This window comes from Arachis ipaensis, chromosome B08 (genome assembly GCF_000816755.2).
Source record: "Arachis ipaensis cultivar K30076 chromosome B08, Araip1.1, whole genome shotgun sequence".
In the NCBI taxonomy this organism is placed as follows: Eukaryota; Viridiplantae; Streptophyta; class Magnoliopsida; order Fabales; family Fabaceae; genus Arachis; species Arachis ipaensis.
Window position 1 is genome coordinate 122,466,294 of NC_029792.2, and position 12,507 is coordinate 122,478,800.

The following is a 12,507-nucleotide window of genomic DNA, read 5'->3' on the forward strand; positions in this document are numbered from 1 at the left end:
GATACAGGAGTCAATCCAGGTTCCGTTCCACCTGCCCCTCAGTAGATTTTAGTCATTTTGGTGAGCCCTTCTTCTTTCCAAGGGCTAAGTAATTATGTAATGGAACTTCTGCTCAAAAATTTAGATTATGTCAATGCTCCATATGTCACAGGCAGGATCCTCGTGTGGGTTATGTTATTTTAAATCTTGAACTGTTTAGATAGTAATTATAAGTTGGTTATGTAAGACTTATGAATTTAACTATATACTCTAGTTATCAACTTGATATATATATGATGCGTATTCTGGATATATTTGGTTGTGGATATGGTTGGAATATGTTGTTGTTGTTGTCTTTGGAAATGGATGTTTATTAATGATACAGGGAGTTAATATTTATATTGGTAAGGTCCTAGAAACAGAGGAGGTTCTGTCCGTTTTTCTGAAAATTTGGTCGTTTGGTTTGCTGAGGGACTTGTCCCTTAAGCGCCAGTCATTGCTTGGTTCGGGCCATGACATCAAATTTATGTAATGGACAATTTTCGGTTCATTTGATATTATACAATGGTTTCGTTTTGAGCTAATTTTTAGTTCATTCAAGACGCAAGTGTTTCTAAATTCGAATTTATATAATGGACAATTTTTGATTCATTTGATATTATATAACAATTTCGTTTTGATAACATTTTCGGTTTATTCGAGACGCAGGTGTTTCTGAATCCGAATTTATATAATAAACTATTTTCGGTTCATTTAGTATTATACAATGATTTTGTTTTGATAATATTTTCGATTTATTCGATCACCACAGAGAATTAGACTCAATAAAGATGTTAGCAAAATGTTGGTGATGATGATAATGATGATGGAGGAAGAAGAAAAAAAGGAAGAAGGAAATCAAAGAAATTAAAATAAAAAAGAAACAGGAGGAGGAGGAGGAGATGGATGTGGTGGTATGGTGGTAGTGACCATGGCTATAATGAAAAAAAGAGGGAGGAGGAAGCCCCGTAGCATAAACTAAATGACTTAGATAAACTTAGATGTAAAATTGTTTGAAGGTGTAGCAAAACTCATATTAATATAAAAAATTGTGAAATTGATAATAGATTATTTACATAGATGCTATTTATTATTATATTCTACGGATGGTTATATAAATAAATTATTTTCTATATGTTGTTGTTACAAACCAAATTTAATGTTGACATGGAAAATTCATATAAAATTTAGAAACTTAGTTGTCATTAGCTTGTTAAATATTATTTTGGTCTCTTTTTATATATTACAATAGATAGATAGAAAATAGAGAAATAGATTTCAAGTTTATTGTGTTCTAAATAGTAAATACACCGTAAAGGAAAATCCATGACATCCAAAGGTTTCAGTTTTGTTGTTCTCCATGTTGACAAGACCCTGGATCGCTTGCACCTCTAGTCTCCATATACCATAACCAAGAGTCTGTGAAGGCTTGCATTGTTATCTCAGATTCTAGTGCTTAGGTAGAATTACAAACAAGATAATTAGCTTTGTTGTTATCTAATATGTAGCCTAAGGCTTGTCGCTTTTGCATGTATGTATATATTACTGTGCTATTACGGTATACCACAACGTTGATAACAAAGATTCAAAGAAGGATTGATATTTGTTATCTATCAAAGGAAGCCATTTTGGAATAACGTGGCCCCAACAATGTTGCCATTTGTAGCTAGAAGTAGTTCTAGGAGCGAAATAAACCACTTCGCCTCAGTTCCCAGCAGCCTCTTACCAGCATTTGGCACCAACTTTGATGAAGGGTATTTGAACCTTAGAAAATATGTAATAGCTCCGTATAACCGAAGATATCGGTAGGAATATTAATTTTCTTCAAAAAATTAGTTGAAAACTGTTTTGTGCAATCATTCTGTCTTCAATATTGAGTCGAACAAAAGCTTCTCTGCTATAGGTCATGGTATGTGTGAGACTTAAATGAACTTCACGTTCCATCTTATGGTAAAAGCCGAAGTGTGTGTCTCGACTCAATGTACAAAACATGAATAATAAATCCAGATCGATAAATATCTATTATTAGTTATTTTTTAATTAATTTATGCATTACTATGTGGAATTGCAATCCATGATTAGGTTGTGGCAAACGTTCTTAGTTGCATTGGTGGTTTACTCTGCATGGGCATCTCCATTCGAGCTAGCCTTCAGAGAACTGTCAATTGGGTCGCTGGTGCCAGTTGATATCATTGTGGATGGCTTCTTTGCCATTGATATTATCCTTACTTTCTTTGTGGCTTATTTGGATAGATCAACTTATCTCCTCGTTGATGACCATAAGAAGATTGCTATAAGGTGGGAACATCTTATTACTGTGATATATCCTGGTTTTGGTCATTTACTTTCTTATTACGTGCTCTCTTAGTTTAGTTTATGTCAAAGATAACCAAATCAATCAAAGCACAATGAAAATATGTTTGTTCAGTTTAAGTCATAGATAACCGAATCAATCAAAGCATTATGAAAATATGTTGGGTTTCTTCTATCATTTTTATTCAAGATTTTTGCATTTTCACTTTGTCAGATATATTAAAATGTTACACTTCCCAATGGATCTAGCATCCACTCTCCCTTTCGACCAGATATACCAAATTCTGACAGGCAAACGACACGGGCCCGAGATCTTTGGTTTCCTAAATATGCTTAGACTATGGCGACTGAGACATGTTAGCGAATTCTTCTCAAGGTACATTCATAAGAATGATATTAGATCAAAAGCAAATCAGAAAAAGAAAATGAAAATGCTCCCAGGTTAGTTTGATAACTGACTTCAAATACAAAAACAAAATGATATCATAATATCATGTGTACTCGACCACGTAACCAACCTTCTATAAGAAAAATTATTGTGTAAGCACACTTAGTGAGACCTCACAAATGGGTGTATATTTTGAAGAATATAAGTAAAACTCACTTGTATTATGCTTAAATATGATATATGAAAACTATGTCAACTTAAGATTTCCTAAGAATATTTGGTAAATTTTCTTGTTTTCCCATATGTAATAACTAATACGGCTACCCATGTGTAACTAAATACTGCTAGTTATTTTCCAGGCTAGAGAAAGACATACGAATTAGCTACACTGCAACAAGATTTTGTAAACTTATATGTGTAAGTGAATAGATCTTCTCTTTGGGCATAAATCCGAATAAGAATATGTAGAGTGACTAATCTAGGTTCATTCATGCTTTATTTGTCGCTGGTGTATCATAGGTTACGCTATTTGCAGTTCACTTCGCAGGCTGCATGTATTTTTGGTTGGCTTTCCATCACAAAACACCCGAAAATACATGGCTCCACAAGGAACTACCGGATTTTAAATATAGGAGTGTCTGGTTGTGTTACATCTATTCCATGTACTGGTCTATAACAACTCTTACCACTGTTGGCTATGGAGATCTGTATGCAGTGAATACAGAGGAGAAGGTTTACAGTAGTTTATTTATGCTGTTCAACATAGGCCTCACGGCATATATAATCGGAAACATGACTAATCTGGCAGTTCATAACACCGTCCGAACCTTTGCAATGGTAATATTTCGTTTTTTCCAATGAATATTTATGGAATTTTAATTCCCTTGACTAAGCATTATATTTGATAACACTGTCATCCACATAGTTGGCTTTAAATCTTATGCACAAAATAAAAATTTTAACGGTGAAGTATATTTTTGGCGCCTAATGTTTGCGATTTTTTTTTAAAATATTCTTAATGTTTAATTTAATTCAATTTTGTTTCTAACCTTTTTTGATTCATTCAATTTTAACATTTTTTTTTTATTTGTGTCAAAACTATCTTTAAAAGTTTTTAATTGTGTCCCTAACATTTTATATTGAGTTAACATCCAGAAATAATTTTGACAAAAAAACAAACAAACCGTTAGGGACAAAATTAAATGCAACTAAATGTTTGAGGTATTTTTGAAAAAAATTGCAGAACTTAGAAACAAAAAGCACACTTTATCCAAATTCAAATAACCAAAGCTTTCCCAGCTGCCTAAGTTTGGTTGCCTCCTGCCTTCTTAGAAGAAGTCAAAGGAACAAAACAGACACATAAAGGAACAAAACATTAAGCTATAATTCCACATTTATATGTTTTAGTTTTGTTGTACTGGGACTCTCCTATATATAAAAACTATCTAGACTAGATGCTTAAATTGATCTTCAAACATAAGGATATTAAGGGCTTGTTTGGGTGAGCTTCTAAGAAAAGATCTTTTTTCGAGTTATCTTTTTTTAAAAGATCTTATGGAGAAGTAAAAGTAATTTTATGTTTGGATATCTCATATAAAAAGATCTTTTTATCTATCAATTATGTTTGGGTATAACAATATAAAAGTACTTTTTTGTTTATTTATTACATGAAAAACATCTTTTTTTTAAAGAAAAAAGATCTTTTAAAAAAAGATGTAAATTACAGCTTCTCAAAAAAGATCTTTTTTTTATTTTACTAATGCTTTTACTTTTACTACTAGAAATTTGCCAAACACGCTAAAAAATAAAAAAAGATATTTTTTCATTGAAAAAATATCTTTTTTTAACAAAATAATGGCGCCCAAGTAACATGCACTAAGTTCATTTAAAATATAGAAGTAATATTAAGATCAATATTAATTTTATCTTCTTATATGATTTTCGGCATTAGTCTAATTTTCTTTTCTTTTTTTTTTTCCGCTCCGGGCTCGACAGAGGGATGCCTTTAACAGAGTGTTACGATATGCAAGCAAAAGTAGACTCCCAAAACGTTTGAAAGAACAAATGTTGGCGCATAAAGAATTGAAACTTAAGATGGAAGAGTCACAGCAACAAGAAGTGCTACAGGACATCCCTAAAGCAATTAGATCCAGTATTGCTCAACATCTTTTCAGCAATGTAGTTGATAAAGCATATTTATTTAAAGGAGTCTCTGATGAGTGTATCATTCAGCTGGTAAAATCTTTTTCTTGTTATCTTCTATGCTGTAATAAAGTGGATGGTAATCTCATGACACTTAATCACACAGGCGTCAGACATGAAAGCAGAATACTACCTACCTAAGGTTGACATTATCTTGCAAAATGAGATGCCAATATATTTCTACATTCTGGTATATGGATCACTGGTAAGGACATCTGTATATCTTTCTCAAATCCTACCCTTACACCAGGCTTAACTGAAAACCTGAACTATTTCTAACTGTAGGATCTATTTATACACAAGAATGGAAGCGAACAGGTGAGTTGTTTCTCAACTAACCATTTTCTGAGTAAAATATCATTTTCTAACGAAAGGAAAATGTTAATAGTGCAAACTCCTAGTGATTTAGAAAGAGCACTACGTAAATCCCAACAAAGTATAATGCTGAAGAAAAAACGATCAAAAGAGGAAAAAACGATAACATGAGAATGAACTATAGAGAATGGAAGTGTCCCACAGACCTGGAAGACACCATATGCATCAACCTGAGATTAGAAGTATTTTGAAAGATCATGTCTTCTTCAACAACTCCCTGGTAACCTGTGCAAGCAATTCAAACTTAGTCTTTGAACTGTGATTTCAGAAAACCTTCATCAAAACTGTAAATCATAAAAGTGAAAATGTAATAAGTATCATGCATAACTGTAGAGAGCAATAAGCAAGTCAGCCTACTAAAGAGATTAGCAGAATTAAATTTGTTGGGATTCTGGAATTGAAAGTAGTATCAATGTTTCCAACCTAACATTTCATAGACGAGCTCATAGAAAAATTTTTTTTCCAGCTTTTGTTTGAATTAGAACCTGGAGGCATGGCTGGAGAAATCGGCGGGATGTTTAATATTCCACAACCTTTTACAGTTAGAACTAGGAGGCTCTCCCAGGTCATACGAATCAACCAACATCAGTTCAAGCAGATGATGCAACCATTTAATAATGATGGGAAACAAATCATCAACAACTTCATTAAGGTTTGGAGATTTATAAGTTGATAAAGATAGAAAACAGAATCACAAATGCATACACATTACTGTTTCCATTTGAAAGTCGACTTTAATAAGCACACTTCAAGAGCACTCCCCATATTTTTTTACTAAATTTATCAGAATATAAAATGTTGGTCCAAATAGCATTTTGAGCCACAAAAAAAAATGACGGAGAAATCAATCCCAATTTCCTTCATCCAAACCTCATTTATATCCCTGTTCAAATGGCTTTAGCTATATTTTTTTATTTTAACATTGGTACTTATACTCCCAGTACTTGAGGGAACAAAGAGGCAGCGTGCTAGAAGAAATACCATACTTATCAGAATTACTAGGAGACCTGTATCTCGAGGTATATCTTTTACTACTGAATATCAACAAGTAAAACTTTTGATTGATTTAGGCAAGAAACCTGAAGTTTTAACTAATTCACAAACATAGTACAAATTCAAAATGAAAAAGATGCACTGAGATCATTGGGTAGTGTGGTTTCATGCTCATGGCTAAAACCTTTTACAAGTTGTTTTGGAAGACTATTGTATTTAGAGATTAACTTCAATACAGTGTCCAACAAAAAATATTTTACATGGTCATCTATTGTAAAAGTTAAATAATTTTTGCAAATATGATAATACATTTATTTGGTATATAAAAGGACAGGCTAATGCAAAGCATCCGATGTTACGTAGGTTTCAAGGAAGAATTTATCTGTAATAAAAATATTTAAAAATGAAAACAACATTGAAAATTTTTATCAAAATTAAGACATTATATTTTATGATGATAACCGTGTTTCTTGCAGCATATAACACAAAATGGGGACTCACACGATGAAGTTTCAAGATATCACGATGATGGACCATGTAAAGAAGGTAGACTTAATCACGCCTAGTAAAAACATTAAGCTATTAACAGTCTTAAGTTTAATCTAAACTCTAGAGTAGGAACTTTGCAAAATCATTTAGCTAAAAACGAGCATTCAGGATTCTGTAAAACTGATCCAGGGAAACATTTATGTGCATGTTCATGTTTTGTGAAACAGAAAGAAATATTGGATTATGGTATGTTAGTTGTTTACATGAACTGGTAAAGGCGCACAAAAATCAACCGGAGGTTATGCACAAAAGCATCATCTTGGTTGTAGCTACCTATCTAAACCTTGGTTATGAATAAAACCAGCTTCATCACAATCTTAGTTCAGTGACAAACAAATCAAACTCTAAATAACAAGAATTGTCTGATACGTATGATTTTCAAGGTTGCTTTCTACAGTTTCTGTGTTGAACCACTTCTCCAAAAGATAAGGTTAAGGAAGTTGTCAAATATTTCACCAAGAGATTTTTTTAGTTAGAAGGCTTTAATACTGCTTAGCCATATTTGCAGCATCGGCTCATGCTACTGCTACTTATTTCAGGAAGGACTATAAATTCCGATCCACGGTCAAGCCCAGCTTCCACTAGAGTAATAATCCATGGTCATCATCCCAATGAAAAGAAAATGGGAAAAGGAGACACGAAAAAGCTCATACTTCTCCCGAGCTCAATAGAAGAGCTTTTCAGAGTAGCAGGTAAGTTTATTTAGAGCATTTTTCATATCACCAATAAACCATCTGATTCAATAGAAGTTACTCCACAGTAAAGGTCAAGAAATTGATGCACAAGGAGTGATGTTCTACAATGAAAAATTGTTGTACTGGCAACATTTGTAACATTATGATTTTACCAGTTAATTGTGTTCCTAGAATCAAGAAGACTGAGCTGAATTTTGTCATCTATGTCTGCAGAGAAAAAGTTCGGTAAAAGAGCGAGAAAAATTCTTATGGCGGATGGCTCAGAAGTAGAAGAAATAAACGTCTTAAGAGATCATGACGAGTTATACATCTTCTAATGATCAAATTCAAGACATCTAGATGAGGCCGTTTTGGTCTTTGTGATATGATGCTGTGTTTCTAGACGGTTTAATCAAACAAGCCCGGGATGCACTGTAAGTAACTATATTAGAAATTTACAATGACAAAAACAGGTATCCATTCAATATCGAGGAATTAATTTGTTGTATAAGCATAGAAAAATCCAGAGTGATACCTTTGGCTAGAGTATATCAGTCTCTGTTGAGCATGTCAAGAACAGCATAAGCAGCCTTTTGGAAATGATTCTTCTCTTCATCCAAAGTTCGTTTCTTATCCAGAGCAGAGCCTTTACATTTCTCTATCTCTTCCTCTATTAGAACAGAATTTTGATTGATTTCACTGTAACCATAAAGGAACATAAAATTTCAGAACATATATATCACTCTCTAACAAATAAGTGATTAGCCATCTCACGTGATCATCTTAAGCATGTTCTCCATGATCGCTTGTGCTTCGTGTGATATCTCTTCACGGTAACCATGATCCAAGTCAAACAGAGAAAAAAATCAGTGATCGGTGTCAAAAACCTAACAGCTCAATGTTGCTAAAGATTCTGTGACGCCACGCTTTTGAGACAACTCAAGTTCAGTTAGAATGAAAGAGAGTTCGTTAAATTGTAGCTGAAGTCTTCTATCTCAGCTAATTTATTCAGCAACACTTGAAATCAGATTTATCAATAGTTTTTTTTTTTTTTATCCAGAAAGGATCTATCTCGAACTAGATCTAAAAATGTGAATATGCTTCATATTCGAATTCTCTATAGATTTTCTTTATTACATTTCCTTGCATGTTTTATCTTCTCATAATCGGAAAAACGAAGCATAACTAAGAATTCCTTCTGTAATCTTAAAAACGCAATGATTCATCTCGAATTTACAAATTCAAAATCACATCTCCTGAGATTTGAAGAAACAATTACGTTTTAGTGATTTACAGCAGTTATTAGTGAAATGAAAACTAATTAACGAGCGCGCGCAGATGAAAATGCTTCTCACCGTAGACGAGAGAACAAAGTTGATTTTCAGGTTCTGGTTCGTGAGGTGGCGGAGGAACTGCATCTGAAGACGCCATCGTCGCCGATAAGATTTCTCACTCTGCTTTTCCGCACTTGGTTATCGGGATGGGAGATTCAAATAACAACTGAACGCGCGTTTTTGCTTTTGTTTCGAATTTTCCGCAATTTATAGGGTAAAAGACGTGGTTCAAGAGTTTCCTATTTTGCCCTTATAGGGTTTTGTCTTGCTCGCGGCCCATATTGTTACAGAAACAGTTTTAATAAAATACAATTTGGTAAATATTTATCATTATTTTGTTGTAAAATAAATAAATAAATAAATAAAATAAATATAAAATAGAGAAGTGTGAATAAAATATTTTAGTATTAATATTTTTTAATATTATTATCTCAATATAACTGAGATAATTTATTTATTTTTTGATAATTCACTCTTTTATATGTTGTAACGTACATATATATAAAAAAAAGTGTTTTATGTTAATCTTGTGTGTGTTTTATTTCAGACCATGCTCTCCCTATTTATACAGATATAAAGTTTACATTTTCAAACTTCATTAAGTTAATTCATTTTAAGAACTTGAGTCTTCTACTATTGAAAAAAGTGAACTGTCTATATTATAAAAAAAAAGTCACGTATCATTAAATAGGTTATCACAATATTTTTCATTGAATGTCTATTTAGGATCATACCTCATTAAAATCTTACTAAAAAAATCTAATGAAAAAGAACTTTAGTGAAGGAAAAAGAATTTAATATCATTTGTGATGAAGATTGTCTCATTAAAAACCTTGTTAAGAAAAATCTAATAGGGATAAAAACCTAACCAAGAAAAAGAGTACAATCTCTCCTTCTTGTCGATATTATTTAATATCTCGAAATCGGCGCATACTAATCTGATGTACCAATCTTTCAAACGAAGATTTTGGAAGTGACTTTATAAATAAATCTATCAGATTATTACTTGAGCGGATTTGTTAGATATTAATTATTTTTTTATTTTGAAAGTCATGAGTGAAGAAGAACTTGAGAGAAATATACTTTGTTATATCACCTTTGATGTATTCACCCTTAAGTTGAGCAATGCATGCAGTATTATCTTCAAACAGAATAGTTGGAGCTAATATTTCACATGATGATAGAATATATTGTGTTGAGTTAAGAAATTAACTAACATAATTGATGATGACAAACATTAGATTATTGGGTTAATTATCCAATTAGTTTTAATTAAATTTGGTTAAGTGTTGCAGGCCAAAAAGAAAGAAAGAAGCAGTCCAATAGGATGGAGATAAAACCAGAAACACAAACGGGCTATAACTCACTTAAAACCCAAATTGATTGAGCAAGGAATTCAAAATGGGCTGAATGGTAAGTGAATATAATCCAAGCCCAAGTCATTCCTCTCAAGCTGAATTCTCCAAGGAGTAAAGCAAAATGAATCAGACGGGCCAAGCAAATTAAACCCGATCCAAGCCCGATTGCTTCTCTCATTCAAACCCTTCCAATTTGCTTTCACCAAAAGCAACGTACACTTTTTCCTAATCAGTCAGAACTCAGAAAGAGAAAGAGAAAGAGAAAGCTTAGTCCCTAAGTTGTTCACCAAAGAAGCAAGAAAGAGAAGGTTAAGTAAAAGGTTGAAGTCTAATCACCCACATCAAACTGTATCAAGAAGTCAGAAGTTAAAAGGTGATTTCATTTCCTTATACATGCATCATATCTTCTTCTCTTCATTTTCAACATTCTGTCTATCCATTATGGGTTACCTGGGAAAGATGATCTCTACTCTTCACTGCTGTGCATCTACGGTCATAAGTGTGTCTTGAGGACCAAGTTGTTTTTCAATGGCCAAGATATGGGTTTACCATTGAAGATATCTGTTTCTGCTGTCCTGTGGCTTTCGGTCAACAAGAGAAGGTCAGAACCAAAGTTTCTACTTTGAGGATTAATGGGAAAAAGTGAGATGGTGAGTTGGTGAAGCACAAAGCTCGAGAGTTGACCTAGGAGAGAGCAAATCAACAACATGCAAGGAGATACAAAAGAAGTTGGTTCACCATTCAGAAGCCAAGGAAAGATAACCAGTGTTCTTGAGGTGTATGTTCTGAGAAGAGCTCTCTGAAGAAGTTCATCTACTTAGACAGTGCTTTCTAGTCAAAGGAGCATTCTGCCAGAATGAAGAACTGAATCAGAGGCTAGCAAATCTGGTTTATCACATAGCAAAGAGGCTGTTGAAGAGTCAATCTCCTTCATGTTTTACATATTGTAATTTACTTTTCAATGTTTATCTTTCTGTAATTTCTTGAGGTAAAAGGTTGAATGAGAGAGTCATTGAAAGAGCCTAAGAGAGAAAAAGACAGAGAGATATACCTGAGAGAAAAGCCTAGAGTTATTTCATATTTCTTTAGGTTAAGTCTGTGTCTTGTATCTTATACCTGTGAGGTATCTCTTTCTTAGTTGGGTGAGTACTAAGAGTGAATAGTTAGGTGTTAGCATAACCAAGTCAAGTTAGGTTAGAACTTGAGTGTGAAAGGATTGTGTCAATCCTGTGAAATTGGTGTATGTAATACTTTAACTATAGTGAAAATTTCACATTGTTGTGGTGGAGACTGGACGTAGGTTGCATTGCACAAAGGCAACCAAACCAGGATACATGATGGTGTCAGCTTCTCTCTTCTTTGCTCTGTTCTGTTTTCTGATATTCATGAGACAAAATGAAATTGTCTAATAAATTTTCCGCTGCTGAGTTCAAACAGATTTAGATTGCAAGTTTGTTTTAAAAGGGTTATTTCAGTAACTTAAAAGAAGGTCATAGATTCAACCCCTTTCTCTAAGCCTTTTACAACCTTCATATTGGATTAAACTCCTTAGCCAAAATACTCGCGACTTCCTTCATGTATCGCTAATATTTCATCATGATTAGAGGATGTTGTTGCTATCGTCTGTTTTGTAAATCTCCATGATATAGCTGTATTACCATATGTGAATCTTGTTTGAGATCTTTTTTTGTGTAGATCAGACAAGTATCCTGCATCTGCATAGCTAACTAATTGTGATTTGGATTTATATGGATAAAACAGTCCAATATCAACTGTTCCATGAATATATTGAAATTTGTTTCATTCTATTCTAATGTCTTCTAGTTGGAGAGAAATTATATATTGCTAGTAAATATGTCAGATCATGTATTATTAGCAAGATAAATTAGTGCTTCAATGATACTGAGATATGGTACTTCAGGACCAATGATATCTTCATTTTCTTCCTTAGGATGGAATTGATCCTTTTTCACATCTAAAGACCTTACGATCATTCGAATACTTAATGGATGTGACTTATCCATATAAAATCTTTTTAATATCTTTTCTGTATAAGTTGTTTGATGGATAAAGATCCCATTGTTTGTATATTTGATCTACAAGTTGAAACAAAATTTAGTCTTTTTAAGATTTTTCATTTCAAACTCTTCTTATAGAGCTTTTATAATTGTTAGAATCTTTTCAAGAGTTCCAATGATATTTAAATCATCAACACACATAGCAGTTATAATAAATCCAGATGCAGATTTCTTTATAAAAATATATGGGTAGATATCATCATTTTTGAATCTTTTTTTGGTCAG

At 32.9% G+C, this 12,507-nt stretch overlaps 2 protein-coding genes across 2 annotated transcripts; one reads left to right on the forward strand and one right to left on the reverse strand.

The window, feature by feature from the left end:
* On the forward strand, nucleotides 1,556-8,063 carry LOC107611625 (potassium channel KAT4). The gene is made up of 14 exons (XM_021108346.1): nucleotides 1,556-1,823; nucleotides 2,101-2,316; nucleotides 2,546-2,707; nucleotides 3,079-3,136; nucleotides 3,239-3,556; nucleotides 4,715-4,954; nucleotides 5,028-5,174; nucleotides 5,727-5,948; nucleotides 6,238-6,344; nucleotides 6,624-6,648; nucleotides 6,766-6,835; nucleotides 6,908-7,024; nucleotides 7,378-7,530; nucleotides 7,747-8,063. The coding sequence occupies exons 1-14, from the start codon at nucleotides 1,669-1,671 to the stop codon at nucleotides 7,848-7,850; spliced, it is 2,094 nt and encodes a 697-aa protein (XP_020964005.1). The 5' UTR covers nucleotides 1,556-1,668; the 3' UTR covers nucleotides 7,851-8,063.
* On the reverse strand, nucleotides 5,282-9,027 carry LOC107611626. The gene is made up of 4 exons (XM_016313533.2): nucleotides 8,868-9,027; nucleotides 8,287-8,338; nucleotides 8,048-8,211; nucleotides 5,282-5,521 (listed from the first exon to the last, which is right to left on the reverse strand). Exons 1-3 carry the CDS (start codon nucleotides 8,941-8,943, stop codon nucleotides 8,064-8,066), a joined length of 276 nt encoding a protein of 91 aa, XP_016169019.1. The 5' UTR covers nucleotides 8,944-9,027; the 3' UTR covers nucleotides 5,282-5,521; nucleotides 8,048-8,063.

Bases quoted from the DNA above. Each gene is read 5' to 3' on its own strand.
- LOC107611626 (XM_016313533.2), bottom strand. From the start codon at position 8,943: ATGGCGTCTTCAGATGCAGTTCCTCCGCCACCTCACGAACCAGAACCT. The intron at 8,339-8,867 runs GTGAGAAGCATT...GTTACCGTGAAG, and splicing joins ACTTTGTTCTCTCGTCTACG to AGATATCACACGAAGCACAA. The intron at 8,212-8,286 runs GTGAGATGGCTA...TTATGGTTACAG, and splicing joins AACATGCTTAAGATGATCAC to TGAAATCAATCAAAATTCTG.
- LOC107611625 (XM_021108346.1), top strand. From the start codon at position 1,669: ATGTTGCCATTTGTAGCTAGAAGTAGTTCTAGGAGCGAAATAAACCAC. The intron at 1,824-2,100 runs GTAGGAATATTA...ATCCATGATTAG, and splicing joins CCGTATAACCGAAGATATCG to GTTGTGGCAAACGTTCTTAG. The intron at 4,955-5,027 runs GTAAAATCTTTT...TTAATCACACAG, and splicing joins ATGAGTGTATCATTCAGCTG to GCGTCAGACATGAAAGCAGA.